The 16,892-nt window shown below is 50.2% G+C and overlaps 1 protein-coding gene across 1 annotated transcript in view; it reads left to right on the plus strand.

The window, feature by feature from the left end:
- LRPPRC (leucine rich pentatricopeptide repeat containing) overlaps window positions 1-16,892 on the plus strand; it is an 848,306-nt gene that overhangs the window by 205,225 nt on the left and 626,189 nt on the right. Inside the window, exon 13 of the mRNA XM_078649683.1 lies at window positions 13,151-13,244. Within this exon, the coding sequence (XP_078505809.1) occupies window positions 13,151-13,244 (94 nt within the window). The remainder of the gene's footprint in view (window positions 1-13,150; window positions 13,245-16,892) is intronic.

A 16,892-nucleotide genomic window follows, 5' to 3' on the forward strand; every position in this document is an offset into this window, starting at 1 on the left:
TATGCCTCCCAAAGACAAGGGGTACTCCAGCAAGGTGCTGGCCTGCAAGGGTTCCTCAGGGCAGTGCTGCAGTCCTTCCTTGAGCTCAATAGGCAGCAAGTCAGCACCCCGGAGGAGCAACGTCCTAAGGCGGTTCCTCTTGGCTCACAGCAGTTCACACAGTGTCTTCTCCTCTTCCATGGGGTCACAGCCCCTTTACTTGTAGTCCAAATGTATTCGTTCTGGGAGCACTTTAAAATATATTTACAAGTGCACAACACCCCCCATTCACAGTGTAAGCCTTGGCCCCAGACACACCACAGGAGGGCGAAGCCATCATTGCGGAAGGCAGGCGCAGCTCTATTCAGGTGCAACTTCTTCCACCACCCTAAATGCAAACCAGGCCTATTCAGGTGTAAGGGAAAACTCCTCCCGCTACTCTAAATTCAGCCAAGGTCTATTCAGCCTAGAGCTGAGTCACCCAGGAAAGGCAGGACACACCTCAACTCCCCAGGGACTAGCTGGAGTGAATGCACATTACCTCTCCCCTGTCAGTCAGAACCAGACGGTCAGTCCACATCCAGGCAGGGCACAAAGAGACACAGCACACAGAAATGCGCACTTCTAAAAGTGGCATTTCAAAAATAGTAATAGTAAATCTGCTTTCACCAACAAGCAGGATTTATCACTACTATTCCAAACATGGTCACACTACGCCTTTCATGTCAGGAATGACCACTAAAGCACATATAAGGGAATCCCCAATGCAAACCTATGAGAGAGCAGCCACACAGCAGTGAGAAACCAAATGGGCTGTTAGTCACTACCAGGACATGCCACACAGTTAAAGCACATGTCCTGCCTTTTACCTACACCACACCCTACCCATAGGGCTAGCTAGGGCCTACCTTACGGGCTCAGACGTTCATATAAGTCTCTTTGCTGACTAGTATGTTTCAAAGCGGAAACTTGACCATGAGCACCTAACAAAATGTTTTTTTCCCCCAGAGTTCTTTATAAAAAAACTAAAGGAACTCTGGAACACAGGTATGGTGAGGCACAGATCAGGGTATGGTCATAATATATGTTACAATGTCTTTAATATGCTTTGGAGCAAGATGATTAATGGTGAAGTAGAAAGTGTGTGGCTGCACCAAGATGCTTTATAGATCATGCAAGCTCTTCAAACTTGATGAAGGAGCAAGAAGAAAACTGATTAGTTGGGCTACCAAGAATTCAATGATCATTTTGAAGGGCCTATTGCTTTGTAGGATCAAGACGTGACACAATTGTGTGCATGACAACCGTATCGCAAGCATACCCACAAACCTGGCCAGTGGGTTGGAAAGAAGGGACCAATAATCCGAAAAAGCCCACATTGAATTCCTCAAGTCATGTGGCGAAATATTATCTGGCAAAACTAAAATTGAATATTTTGTCCTAAACGCAAAATGTGAGATAGGTGCATACTGAAATCCACAGTTCACCTGAGCAAAGACATCATGAATACTGTGATGCTTGAGAATGGTTGTGTAATAGATACTTATCCCATCAGACCCAGAGCATCAGTTGTTGCTAAGGTGCTTTTGCTAAGTATTAGCATATGGGGATGGATACTTTTTCATTCATGATGCTTCGATCTAAATATTTCTTCACATTACATGTTTCTCTTTAAAAGTGCATTCTATGGCGTTTAAGTAGAAAAAATTCACCCTTTACAAGTGTGAGTCTGTGAGGCACTACTGACGCAACAAAATAGAGAAAAAATTTCAAAGCGTTGGAGACCTTCTGTTGCACTGCATGATTATGAAGATGACTGTACACTTTTGAAGTAAACCCGTAAAAAGAATTAAAGTGCATTATATGTAGGCCCATTATTTTCTACAAATCGTATAACTACCGAAGAAATGGTGCCAGTCTGACTTGAATATGCCTGGGCACGAGCAGTCTGTGTGATGTGTGTAACACTGATAGATGGTACACTGTGTATGGTACTGTGGGAACAGTATTGCCTTGATATTGTTTTCTAATACACTGCCAGAAGTCGTGGATGGGAAACATTGAAAATCCTTAACAACTCTCACCTAAGTATATGCAGGAGTGCTTTATTCTCCTGCACCCTGCAAACATTAGGATCTCCTAAAGCTAACTTAGTGATGGCCCCCAGAAAAGGAAGAAATTACATTAGGTTTAGTCGGTAAAGGTTTGGAATGACTTGCCCCTAAGTTTTAGGGTAAACTCATCCATTAGCTTCTTTATGAAACACCTGTTAAATAGTAGATATTCTAACATCTTATTAGAGTGGTATCAACCCTCCAGTAACCCTCGTGGTTGAAGTATGCTATGTCCGTGTTTTATGTCGCTAGCAATATTCCGACTGCCTGTTAGCATGACTGAATTGCCTGGAGTGGTCGCAAATTAATGTTTTTGACAGCTCCTTTATCTACGTGAGGACAGCCAGAACTTTCTCAATGGCCTCACTCAAAGCTTTTACAATCAAGACTTTGGAGTTTTAAGGCTTAGTTAATGTGTCTGTAAATGTGCTGAATATTGCCATTACAATTCGATTTAGAGGGATCTATGGAAGTTGCGTGTCTTCCGGGGGAAAGCCTGGCTCACAGCCTGTAAATTTCAGAGAACTCCACTGCACACACGATTTCTCTGCAGTAGTATTAACAAAACGTACCAGACGCTAAGTTGCAGTGGTTTACAAGGGCACTACAAAAAAGGAAAAATGTGTTTCAGTCAAAAGATGTATGCTAATCTAATGGCGATAATGGTGCAAAAACAGAACATGCTGTGCAATTTAGCAATAACAGGTATATAGAAGGACCTTTTACGCTGCAGACCAGTTGTCTTATGCTTGACTTTAAGGTAAACATAATGCAAATGTAAAGCATCCCCTTGAAATAATTGGAGTCAGCAGACTGTTGTGTCTTAATCCTTTACTTTAGATTTTGATATATTTTGAAAGATACCACTTTTGAGATTAAAATAATTTTGTAACCTTAATTGCACATATCTTCTTGCTCTTTGTCATTCTGGACCTGCAGGTATTGATGCCACTTAGTGGCAGGAGAGAAAACTCTCCTTCAATTTTTTTCACCTATCGTTGTAGATTTCTAGTGCTCAGCGAATTGCTTTACCAGGGCCACAACGACATTCTCGAATTTCTTTTTAGGTCTTGTGTATTATGTTGTTTTCTTCAATGTTGTTGTAGCTTATACTGCAGCACCAAACCTTGCCCTTCGTGTATTTGGTTATTTGTAGCAGCTGACCTGTACAACTTCTGTTTTTTGTGCTTAGTAAATAGTTATACAATGCAATGCATGGCTCTGCTTTGTGTGCTACATCGTTGTAAGGTCCCGCTGGAACTGCCTGTCTTGCATGCAGAGTAAGGGTGCACAGATTCTGAAAGAAAATCTAGATAGTCTCTATCAAAATAGGAGTCCGAATGTAAATACATGGTAATGGCCACACCGGGCACGTTACCAAGCGCCTTTCCTTCTGGGGAGATAGTAAGGGATGGTATGCCCCACCCACGTTTACTGGTCCTAGAGGCCTGTTCCAGGGAGACCCTATTGTCCAGGTGAAGGTATGAAATGCCACGCAGGAGATGATTAATTGGGAGGCACCGCTGTTATATTAAGAGTTTGGGTCAATCTCCTTCTCTTGGTGTTGATCCTCGGCGCAGTTCTCTACAGTTCCAGTAACTACAGAGGTTTGAACAATAATGGTCATATTCTCGTGCTGGTGTTCGCTGATGTAGTATCAGTTAGATGGGCTTGGTAACAAGTCGTGATGCTTTAAGAAAGGGGAATGAAGGCCTGCTTTAGTACTCTTAAGCAGAAAAATATCTAGAATATTGGCTTCTGCTAAGTTAGCTTCCCTAGAAGTTTGGTCACTCCAGTGGCACACCAGATACATGCCCCACTACCTGTTCTAATGTTCCATTTGTCTCCAGAGCCCGGCCCAGTACTAATAGTTAAACTCTTTGGGATACAATCTCGACTATATTCTTCCCTGGCAGTCCCTCCATTGGGAGTTGCGGAATCCATTATAGACAGGTGGACCTGTGTATTCCTTCGGACCAGGAGCAACTATAAACCATGCCACCTTCTTCCTATCTCTTGTATTCTCCATAGAGGGCCAGTTGCTCTTGTCCATTCCTTTGGACCAGGAGGAGCTGGAGAAGATGCCACCTCTCTCATTTGATGGCTGCAGGATTTGATTTCATGTTGCCCTCGATAGTTAGATCAGGCTAACTTTGGAATCAAAGTTGAAGCCCAGAGAGATGCTTGTGGCCCTTCTCCCCAGTGTATCGACGTGATAAGTTTCACCTCTGCTAGTGCTGCTCCTGTTTTTCCTTGGTGCAGCACTCACTATCTCTTGTGCAGCTCCTGAAGTCCCTCGTACAGCTCTAGAGCCCTTAAGACTGGTACACGGCGGGGCGTGGCTTGAGGCGTCAAGATGGCGGTCGCACTCTAAGAATGCTCCGGACCCCCTCCGTCATCCGCCTCGGCCCACTAACATCGGCCATCGGTGTCCCAGAGTCTCAGGGACTGCTCCTGCATCCTGCCCGCATCGCCCTGACCCCTCGAGGGGCCTGCCTGGTGACCGTGCTGCCCTCGCTGACCCTCTGCTCCGGGCGGCCTTCCTTCTGCAAGATGGCGGCCCTCACACTGCCTGCTCCTGAGGCCTGATCTCTCGGCCGGACGCCCCGGCTGCCCCGTTCCCGCCCTGCTCACCTGCGCTCCTCTGACGGCGGTGGCTTGTACTGGAGGCGAGGAGCCGAGCAGCGGTCGGGACCCGAGGGGTGGCCTCCCGCACCGGTGCCCCTGGATTTGGAGGCCTAGCTCCGGGGCTCATTGGTGGAGCTCGTGGAGCGGAGCGGCGCCTGAGGTTCCCCCGGCGGTGAACAGAGGGGGTTGCTGCCGGGTGCGGCGCTATCCGCTTGCCTTGCCTCGCCAAGACTAGTCCAGGCCTGGACGCCTGCTGGAGTGGATGGCTTCCAGGCCCTGGGTGAAGAGCTCGCCGAAGTGGCTGCAGAGGCGTCTGGAGTCGGGGGCAGCCTGCGCTGAGATCCGGAGGAGGTGAGGAGGCGGGGGGTTGCTTTGTGGGCCTCCTCTCCCCCCGCACCCTTCGGCGGCAGTGTCGAGCCGCGGGGACGACGAGATCGTGACTGAGGTGGGCGGCGGCTCTGTGCGCTGCGGTGCAAGCGGGCCGGTCGGGCTGGTCCTGGAGCCCGGACTTGTTGCTGCCTGCGTGGGCCTCATTGAACCCCCGTATGCGTTCCCCGCTGGCGCGCCCCTCTGACCTGTTGTGGACGTTGCGCCCTCCGCCATCTTGGGGTGAGAGGAGTGGAGAAGCACTGGGGGACCCGCAGCGGCGATAGGTAGGCTGCCTGCGACATTCTGAACTCTTTCCTAGTGCAATGGAGGCAGGTAGCTGCGGACAGCAGGCCCTGCAGTGAAGTGAGCTACCCTCTTTACCCACCTGGATACTGGAGGGGGGAAGTGCCCAACTCTGGAGGCCCGTCGGGTCCCCTGGCCTACCTTAAACTGCGGACTGGAGGGTCCCACTCTTCCCCCCCCCATTGACTGCAGGTTGTGAGGAGAGCGGAGACTTGGAGAGGGGCCGATCGGCTGCTGTGTCGGGGGTGCACGTGTGTGCCTGGCCCCCTCTTCTCGTCGGGAGGACCAGGATCTTGAAGTCGAGGCCTATGGAGGGGACCTGGGGTCGCCATCGTCGTGACGAGGAGTCTTACCCAGGTGAACGGCCGCCTCCCTCCATCGTAGGGGAGTGGGAGAGAGATCGTCCGCCATACCGGGTGGCGGAGCCGCGGCATTGGCGCTGCTGTGTACCCCACTCCCCTCCCAGTCGAACACCTCCACCTGACTCTTTGGAAACATGGGCAAGAACCGCGCTTCTCAGGCCACTGCCCCCTCACCTCAAACAAAAATGGACCAATTCACCAAGCCTGATCGCGACCCAGCGGCTGGGTTTGCGGCGGCCCCTGGGGCGGCCGGAGGGGACCTCGCCACTATCCTGCAGGCGATCAGTGCATCGCAGGCCTCGGTGGAAACCAAGATTGGTGAAGTGCGGGTTGATGTGGCACTGATCCGGCAAGACCTCCGTAATGCCACGGCCCGTATTACAGAGGCGGAGTCCCGTCTTTCCACGGTGGAGGATGACATGAGCACTCTTAAATCCCAAGTGGTCCGCCTGCAGGCACAGACCGCGGAGTTACATTGCAGGGCTGAGGACGCAGAAAATAGTGCCCGGAGAAACAACCTGCGCCTCCTGGGTTTTCCGGAGGGAGTGGAGAAGGGACGCACTGACTCCTTCATTGAGGCATGGATCCGGTCCTGGATCCCCAAAGAGAAACTCTTCCCCCTGGTTTGCGGTGGAGCGACCTCACCGCTCCCTTGCTCCTAAACCCCCTCCTGGAGCTCCCCCATTATCCTTCGAATCTTCAACTTCCGGGACAGGGATGCGACTCCGGAGGCCGCCAGGGTGCAAGGTCCAGTGCACTTCAAAAATTCCAAAATCATGTTCTTCCCGGACTGCTCTAGGGAGGTGCAAACACAACGCCGGTCTTACGACGAGGTCAAGCAGAAACTCAGGGCCTTGGGCTCCTCTTCCCAGCCCGCCTTAAGGTGTTTTTTCAGGACAAAACCTTTTTCTTCGACACCCCACAGGCGGCATGGACCTGGCTTCCGGAAGAGCGGCCCCTCCTGCCTGGTGCGGCTTCCTCCCCTGCCCCAAAAACGACGGCCCGACCCAGCTAGGAGGTGCCCAAGGCGCAGCGGCGCCGCACTGGATCCAGACGGCGGGGCAACCGCCGGGGGTAGAGCTCTCACTCGCCGGGGACACGGTCCCGGCGCTCCCCGATTCAGACCTTAAGCCAGGGGGCCTCCTCCCCAATCTGGTGTCCTCCCTTATCGACCTGGGTAGAGCCCCACGATCAGACGTTACCCGGCGGAGGGCCATATCAGACTCCAATCTGTCTGGAAGCCCCGCGATCCGTGGCTCTGGTGGGGAGGAGGGGGTGTGATCAGTGTTCCAAGTTGTGTGCCTGCACTCTACCCTTCAGGACCTGAAATGGCGAACCTATTTCCGGCCCCGTGAACGGGGCTCTCCATTGGCTCCGCTGGAAGACCCAGCCAAGGTTTACCTTCTCACTGCCATCCTGGATCCAAACCATCTTGTGACTTCTTTTTATCCACTCCATGCTTATCCATTGTGGGCATGCATCTGTATATATGGAGGGGGGTCCGGCTCAGCCAAACTCCTGACTGATTGTTGCTAACCATTTTAGAGTAGCGAATCACCTTAATGTGGTGTAGTTAGTAGTTGGGGTTTTGGGCGACAGATGCTTCCACTTCGGGGGCGAGTTGGGGGGTTGGGAGGGACGGGTGACCGTTGTTCCTCTGCAGTTTGTTTTGTTTAGCCGCCTACGGGCCGCTGGTTGCAGTTCCTCTTGGTACCTATGTTTCTCTGACTGATCCACAGTTGACACGCAGATCACATCTTCCATCAGTTTGTTATTTTTGGCCGCCTACGGGCCGCAATCGGGAGCTCCTGTCGGTAGTTAAGTTTCCTCCTTCCTTGATTTCCACAGTTGCTGGGCAGATCACCAACTTCCATTGCTCAGTTTCTGAGCTCAAATTCGGGTGGGTGTTCCACTCCGGGTGGGTAAGGTCCCACGTAGTTATCCTCCCCTCCACAGTCCATTCCCTTAGATGACTTACACCCTCACTAGACCTATCTACATCCTTTCCTGGAATGTCAATGGCCTCTTGGACCGAATTAAGTGCACAGCTGTCCTCCGCGCTGCTCACAGCCACACGCTGGACATTCTCTTCCTCCAAGAGACTCACCTCCTGGGTACACAATGCAACTTCCTAGATCGCTATGGATTTGACAGGGTCTGGCACTCTGGTTTATTCCCGGGGCTCCCGGGGAGTGACCATCTTGCTGAGGAAAGGGCTTCCCTTTACCCTGGCTAAAGCCGAGTCTGATGCCCAGGGCCGCTATGTGGCCGTCTCGGGAACCATTGAGGGGCGCCCCTTGAGCCTCCTATGTCTTTACATTCCCCCCCCCACTCCTGCCTCTAACACTTCGCCACCTTACACAAGTGATCTCCTCCCTCCCCCAGGGTCTTATGGTGGTAGGGGGGGACTTTAACACCGTTCTGCAGCCCCTGCGTGATACGACAGGGACCCCATCCGGAGCCCGTGTCTCCTCCTCGAAGATCCTCTCAAGCTGGTCCTCGGCCCTTGGTCTCTGTGACGTATGGCGGGTTTGGAACCCCCGTGGGGAACAGTACACCCACATGTCGGCAGCCCATCCTACTCACTCCAGAATTGACCTCCTGATGCCGGCCACCGACTGCCAGCTAGTTTCTGGGGCCGCGATACTGCCCAGAGGGATCTCGGACCACTCTCCCATCTCCCTCCGTCTCGGATTCCCTCCTGCGGGCCCAAGAGCGACTTGGCGGCTAAATGCGTGGTTCTTGCAGGACTCTGCGACGGTGAAGTCACTAGGTCAGGAGCTGCGTCATTTTTTTTCCATCAATACGGGCTCGGTTCCCTCGCCGGGGACGCTGTGGGAGGCAAGCAAGGCCGTTATCCGTGGGGTGGCCAGGGGACTGGTCCACGCGAAACGGTTGGAGCAGACGGCCCAGCTTGTTTAGCTGGAATCCCGGGCGGCACAGCTTGAAGCAGCTCAACTCACTAACGACGCGAGGGATTCCTCCTGGCAACTAGCCGTGGTACACAAGGAGATCCGTTGGATCTCGTTGGAATCTGCTAAGATGCTTTGGCGTTCGTCGGTTGCCCGTATTTATGGGTGGGGGGACAAGAATGGCAAGCTCCTCCACAACCTTGTGTCCTATCCCAAAGTCAACCGTTTTATTCCGAAGGTCCGCTCGAACACCGGGGCCCTCCAAGTGACGTCCTCAACCATCGCACAAACCTTTGCTGCTTACTACGCGACCCTTTATACCGCTCGTCCCCCGGGCGCTTCTCTGGCTGACTTGCTGGACGGGACTGGTACCCGACTGCCGTGTCTCTCTCAAGAGACTGCAGTTGCTTTGGACCGCCCCATCACCCTGGAGTAAATCCAAGACGCTGTCTCGCTCTTATACATCGGCAAAACGCCTGGTCCCGATGGATACCCTCAAGAGTACTATGCGGCCTTTCGAGTTATTTTGGCCCCCCATTTGGTGGATCTTTTCTGCCATGTGGCGGAGGCAGGCTTGGATGTCGCCACGATAGTGGTTATTCCGAAGACGCAGCCACCCTCTCTGAACTGTGCGGACTACCGCCCGATCTCACTGATCAATATGGAGATCAAGATCTTCGCCACCGTCTTGGCTCAGAGGCTCCGACCCCTCCTGCAAGACCTTGTCCATCCCGACCAATGCGGGTTCATGCCTGCCAGGGTCATTCGCCACTGCATTCGCCAGCTCCACCTGGATCGCCTAACCCCGTACTTGGCACTGCTCTTCTTAGACTTTGAGAAGGCCTTTGATATGGTGAATTGGGAGTATCTGCAAGATGTGCTGGACAGGATGGGTTTCGGTCCCCCGTTCCGCCATCTGATCAGAATTTTATAATCCCAGAGCCCGAGTACTCATTAATGTGGAGCTTTCTGAAGCATTCCCGATCCGACGGGGTACGCGTCAGGGGTGTCCGCTCTCGCCACTCTTATTTGCGCTGGCGATGAAACCCCTGGCGGCCCTCATCCGACAAGACCCACTTATTCGTGGTTGGGCCTGGGACTCCAGCCAGGTGGATAAGATAGCCCTATATGCAGATGATGTTCTGCTTTATTTGGCAGACCCAGATAGCTCTGGCCCCGGGTGCCTGGCGGCACTTGTAGTTTTTGAGCGGGTCTCCGGACTCCGCCTCAATCCGACGAAGTCAACTTTGGTCCCCCTGCATCCCTCCAGAGACTGCTATGACTGGCAGTCAGACATCCCCCTTAGTAGACACTCGGTCAAATACCTTGGCGTTTGGATAGCTCTTCTGCTGGAACTTGAAAGGGCTTTAAATGTTACGCCTTTGGTCGTCCGGATGAAGGCGGATCTCAAGAGGTGGCAGACACTTCCATTTAACCCCCTGGGCAGGAGTGCACTCTTCAAAATGATGGTCCTCCCCCGTTTTCTTTACATACTGCAAAACATTACTATCCACCTCCCGGGTAGTTGGTTCAGCGAGCTAGACTGTGTCCTCACCCGATTTCTCTGGGGAGGGGGGAGACCACGTTTATCCCTGACGCATTGTCGCATTCCCCCCTTTGATGGAGGTATGGGGTTAACCAATCTCCACCTCTACAACCTGGCCACGAAACTGTCATCCACGATTGGTATGCGGGCGGCTGGTCCGACCCTGCATACCGCGTGGAACTCAGCACGTCGGACTTGCCGCGGATCCAGGCGTTTTTATACAGTAGTCCAGTGCCACAGGCCCTGCCCTCTGTCACCAGGACGGTGTTTCTGGCCTGGCGTACGGCTCTTCGCCACGTGCGGTGGGACCGGAAACTCACTCGGCAGACGCCACTTTAGCATGGGTCTCGTCCCTGCAGGTGTTCCGACGGTGGGACCTCATCGGAGTTTCAGCGCTCGGGGATGTTTGCGTGGGGTACCACATCCGCTCCTTTGCAGACCTGCAGCAGCGCCATGCCCTTCCACACTTCCAACACTATAAGTACCTACAACTCAGACATGCCCTTCATACACATGTCTCACCCCCTATCTCCCTACCAGAGTTCAGCCCGCTGGAGGCTCAGGTGATGATGGGAAATCTAGGGAGGGGGGGGGGGGGGGAAGTGTCCCGTATATACCGGTCCCTGATGAATAATGGTCCTACTTCCCTAGATCGGCTCAGGGCTCGATGGGAGGGCTGGTTGGGCCCCCTAGAAGAGGCAGACTGGAGGGATGCCCTTATGGCGCTCAAAACCCTGACCACATCCTCCAAGTTGCGCCTGGTTCAACTTTACTACCTACACGCGCAATATCTCCCCCCGACACGTCTATTCCAGGCCCGGTTGAAATCCTCTCCAGCATGTACACGATGCCGATTTTTACCACATGGTATGGTGCTGTCCAGCTTTGGTGCCGTTTTTGAGGGGGAGAAGGGGGGGGGGGGGTGGAGGTGGAGGTGGAGCAAGAGCTCACGCAGGCCCTGGGATGATAGGTTCCCCCTGATCCGATGCGTATGGTGTTGGGGGTGTTTGATGGCTTGGATGGCTCTAGGGTGGACAAGCGCCTGTTGGGGACAGCTGTGGCGGTGAGACATAGAGGCGCACTGGTCCCAGGCTAAGGTGCCTACTATAAAAGGTTGGAGTAGAGGAGTGGACTGGTGTGGGATCCAGGAGGAGGCCCTATTCGAAGCCCGGGGGTGCCCTGACTTATTCAGCAAAGTGTGGGGTAAATGGTTCAATATGCTTCCACCCTGTTGATCTGCTTTTATTTTATTTCATGTACAACTGTCCCTACTGTATGGACCGCCGTGTTATACCCCGATGGACCGCCGTTTTCTCTGTCAACTGTGTATACTGTCATGTTTACCCCGATGATTATTGATCTGCAACCAATGAACTTATATGTTGTTATAAATCTAATAAAAATGGATTATCAAAAAAAAAGACTGGTACACGGCACCAGTCCTCCTGACTTAGTCAACACCACTCTCTGGTCCCAATAACATCCCTGACGTTCGTCTAGGTCACACTTGCTTGCCCTTAGGGGATGATTGTTGTCACTGAGAATCTCTTTGTTAGCACCTCCTTCCCCCTCACTGCTGTGCCAGAGAGAGTATGATGGAAAATCAGGCTCTGAACTGGAAACTGGTCTGGAGGAAGTAAATTATGACCACAAGGACCAACATCCATTCTTCCAGTCATGGCAAAGGATTTGTAGGTGCCATATGGTGAATGCCGTGGCTCAGGTTTTTGGACTTCCAGCTGGATACCCAGGGTAAAATTATTGACCTCCTTATCGATAGGAACAGCTTGATACATTTCACAGTGGATGATCATCTCCAGAAATACAGGAAAAGGATGTCTGTGTTAAATTACTGAGTGGAATTAAAGTGGTACCAGCGAGACATTCTGCACCATTCCAACTGGGTAAGGCAGAGTCTTTCAATGTTTGGGAGTCCTTTCGAGTCCAGTACTGGTTTGTTAACACTAGCTGGCAGATGGTGTGATACTTGAGGTAGGAAGCCCAAACCTGCTCCCACCGTCTCATCTGAGGCAATGAAGTTCCGGTGACACTCTGTGGACAAGTCCGCTTCCTCTGCACTACCTTTGGAGGACCACCTCCTGACCGTGGGGGAAAGGCTTTATCCTCACTACAACCACTGAACCCAAATAACCAAATATGCTCCGGTCTTCTCAGTAGAGAAGTATAGATAGACTCAACAGCTGCCATGACTTCCACAATCCAAACTACATCCTACTCATTGGGTATTCAAGGAGCCTTTGAAGGGGGTACCTTAGCTCCTTTGTTTAAAATCTGTTGAGTAACAACTGCACGGTAAAAGGGGCAGGGATTGTACTCGCAGCTCTTCCATGAGGAAAAAGGGAGGGGCCTCTGCCCATTATAACTACTCAAAAACCAGCCCTTTTACAGAAGTTTCAATTGCTGACTTGCGTTGCATAGTTGCCAGCACATAAACCCAACAACTGAATGTGCTCATTATGCTTTAGCCTTTCAGGTACCACCATGAATATAGGGGTCATTTTTGACTCCACCCTGGAATGGCTGCGTATTGTGTATGTTTCCCCTCTTCCAAAGAGGTTTTTAGTGAAACGTTCTTTCCCCCACGTTTTAACAGGTAAAATCGAGTAGGCAGGTGGAAGAAGCAGATAGTATTCCACTTGTAATCCCATTTGTGCCCAAAAGCAGTAGTCTATACCCCAATAAGGTTAGCAGGCATTTTGCAATCAAGGCCTTTGTGTTTTTTAGATGGCAAGTTCATAGGTAAAATTGGTAGTACCCCAGAAAGTATGGTACACAATTCATGCCTTTCAATACTTGGATTTAGATGGAGCCTTCGTAGCACTTTTTTTTAGGTTTTAGACTCCATTAATTGAAAGCATTGAAATAATCAATTTTTTTATCCTTGTTTAATGTTTGACTGCACTTTCATATTCACAGGAAAATGGTTGTTTGACTGACACAGAAGGACTTAAGATAGCAGAATTAAGGACAGAAGCATGGAATGGACGGCTGGACAATGTACTGTCCTTATGTAAGTGTCCCCTAACTATTGTGAATGAGCATAAATGATCCTTCTTCACATTGTAATACTTCCCTCACTTCTCAGTCTTCATCTTGTCCAGAAATGTAAAATATTTAACAAAAAAACCCTCCAGATGACTGCTTCATTCATTATCCCTGGTGATATCCAGGATGTTTCTGTAAAATGTTAACTTGCTCTACTCAAATGTGCAGTGTTTGCTTCATGGTGCTATATTTCAATATCTGCTATTAGTTTCTGAGTTTCTGTATGTTTATAGCAATATTCTATTTAGCAGTGGTTCAAACGTTTTGATATCTGTGAACACCCACTTAAACATTTTTGGAATCCGGGGACCCCTACTGAGTCAATAGTGGAAACTGGGGACCCCAGTCTAATCAATTTCACCGATTTGAAAACAATGCACAAAAATACAGAGACAAGAATTCAAACAAATATACAAATGATGAAATAACTTATTTGATTTAAAAAAAATATTTGTTTGTGAATTAAAGTTTTTATTTTAATGGAAAGATTTAAGGTTTTTTTAATTCAATCGAGGCCACCCATTGTCCATACTATCCTCATCTAATCTAAGGACCAATATTAATCTTTAGTCTCCAGTAACAAATTCCCTCAATTAGAAAGTAAAAGTGTTATGTTTTTCTTCTTCAGTTATATACTTGTTAATATGTTAATATTATTTAATTTTCTAAGCAGTCACAAGCCCCTGAGTAGCCCCGGGATCACTGGTTACATACGAACCACCACTCTGTAGTTTTTAGAAAGGCTTATACTGGTCCTATGCAGCAAAATATTTTGTTTATTTACTTGTTCTGGGTTGTTTCTACCCTCTGTTTCATGTTGCATTCCCTCTGATGCACACAAATGGAAATTACTGTGAAGGTAGACTTTTTAGGCCTTGTGTGGTCAAAAAAGTATTTTGTGGTCTATACCGGAAACGTACAGTGGGCTTAGATAGCCCATTGGTAGACCTTCTTGTAACTCATTTTTAAAAATATTTTTTTTTTTCATATTTTGAACAGTCAAAAGTGAAAGCATTTGTTAGTATACATGTCAAAAACAGAATTATGTAATTCCCAGCTACATAAAGCATTCTTTGTCAGCCTACATCCAGGCTACTGTTGACCAGTAGTGACCTGAAGCATGCTTTACTAATAAAAAAATAGTTCTTGTCCTTTAAAAAAAAAGCAACAAATAGTTAACATCACAGGCATGGGAACACAGATTCAGTTCAGTACAGCAAGACACCGCAGTCATGTAAGTGTTGTGGTGTAATGTTCCTGTGAATGCATTATCCATGTAGTGCATGCCAAGTGGTGGCAGAGGCAGGTTGGAGGTAAGGCGTTAACTGTAGTAGATTAGCGGTGTCCTCGAGTGACTGATTTAGAACGTCCCCCAAGGAGCTAGGTACTGGTTAGGTAACAAGGTTATGCCATAAAAATCCCCCTCAGTCAGAGATCCTCATGTGTTAATGGGAGACTGTGGCTGCAGGGTGTCATACTTTGCTTCATCTTTCAGTTCGAGTAGCATCCATCTGCTGGCTACGGGGCATTTCCTGAGGCCTTTGACTGCTCAAGTTTTCAAGACTCTTCTCAGCTTCAGTCTACTTCAACATAGCCTGACACCAGGCAGACACTGATGTGGTGTTTTTAGCCTTCCATCTCGGCGTTATTGTCGGTTGGTAGTACTCAGGTAAACCCAACAAGGGAATAGAAGATGCATAAGGTGCAACATGTCTGGTGATCATCAAACCCCTTAAGCAGATGCACTCAACAATCAAGGCTCTTCCGACCTAAGTTTTGTGCTTGGTAAGAAGAGTCCGAACAGACCTTTGAACTGCAAGGGACCCTGTCCCACACAGGTGTTTTGTAGGAAATGCCCCCAAAACAACTGGCATGTAACTGCACCATCAGATAATAATGTTCAAAGTTAGTGGTTCTTAGCCTGCCTGTCAACTGGAAGTCACAGGTTCGTCAATGCCACTCTGCACCAGTTATTTTGCGCAGTAAGCTCTCAATAAGCATATCCGGGTTTCACAAGACTTTGCTTTGGGGGTATAATGAAATGTTAGCAAAGTAGTGCAATAGGGAAGGAAACCAGCACCATCTTGGACAAGGTAATGTGGCCCATGACAGAGAGAAGGAGGAACCTCCAAAATGTAATTTGAGACCTAAAGGCAGAGGCTGCCTTGGTGAGGTTTCCATCAATACATTTTGATCAGTGCAAGAAATTGATCACTAAGTAGCAGATGTGCCTTCCCAGTTAAGTACTCCACCACCCATATCTAGCCGTATGAGGGGGGTTTCTGGACAGAGAGGAAACAAGCAGGGTTTGGTCAAGTTAACCTGAAGCCCGTCTGCCTCTCCAAATGCTTTCAGGGAATGAGTAGATCTTAACCGCATCTTTGCTTAGTCTCCTTATGTCAGATAGACACCAGTGCCCTTGCCATCGGAGGTATTCTTTTGCATTGTTCCGTTGAAGCTTGACAGAGAGGTGGTGAGATTTGGCAAGCATAATGGCTGGAACACAATTAAAGTCCCAACCCCAGGATCCAAGGTACATTGACCCATTGAGAAAACTGCTCAGATAGGCCTGTTTAGGAAGGCGGTTTGCTCAGTGTTTAGGTTATAGATGCTCTCCAACATTAGGGGGGTCACTGTCTAACCTGCCATCCACCAAAATAGATCTACCCTCCCTGTTGACTAGTGTGGGAATTTGTTGAAAGGGGACCCCTGCTCTTACCCAGGTCAGGAAGCTTAAACAGAGTAATGTGTGTAAAGCGCCTGTCCTCTTTAGCGCTTTTGATGTCTTGCTTATTCTCCCGCAGTAATCAATCAATCAATCAAAGCATTTGTAGAGTGCACTATTTACCTGTGAGGGTCTCAACGTGCTAGGGGGAGGGGGGGGAAGGCTGCTACTGTTCGAAAAGCCAGGTCTTGAGTCTTCTGAAGGTCAGTAGGTCTTGGGTCTGCCGTAGGCGGATGGGAAGGGTTTTCCATGTCTTGGTGGCGAGGTGGGAGAATGATCTGCCGCCGGCGGTCACTCTTCTGATGCGGGGGACAGGGGCGAGGGCGTGGTCGGCGGAGCTGGCGGTTGGGGGTGTAGACGCTGAGTCGGCTGTTGAGGTACGCTGTTGTGGAGTGCCATGTGTGCGTGGGCGAGGAGCTTGAAGGTTATCCTTTTGTTGACGGGGAGCCAGTGCAGGACTCTCAAGTAGGGTGTTATGTGGCTGCGGCGGGGAATGTCAAGGATCAGGCGTGCGGAGGCGTTCTGGATGCGTTGGAACCGTTTCAGGAGTTTAGCCAAGGCTACTGCGTAGAGGGTGTTTCCGTAGTCCAGTCTGCTGCTGACGAGGGCCTGGGTGACCGTCCTTCTCATTTCGGTGGGAATCCACTTGTAGATCCGGCGGAGCATGCAGAGGGTGTTGAAGCAGGAGGAAGAGACGGCGTTGACCTGCTTTGTCATGGAGAGGGTGGAGTCGAGGATGACCTCTAGGTTGCGTGCGTGGACGGTGGGTGTAGGAGCGGTCCCTAGTGCGGTCTGCCACCAGGAGTCGTCCCAGGCCGAGGGGGTGGATCCGAGGATGAGGACCTCCGTCTTGTCCGAGTTCAGCGTCAGTCGGCTGTTTCTCATCCA

This window comes from Lissotriton helveticus, chromosome 6, assembly GCF_964261635.1.
Source record: "Lissotriton helveticus chromosome 6, aLisHel1.1, whole genome shotgun sequence".
In the NCBI taxonomy this organism is placed as follows: domain Eukaryota; kingdom Metazoa; phylum Chordata; class Amphibia; order Caudata; family Salamandridae; genus Lissotriton; species Lissotriton helveticus.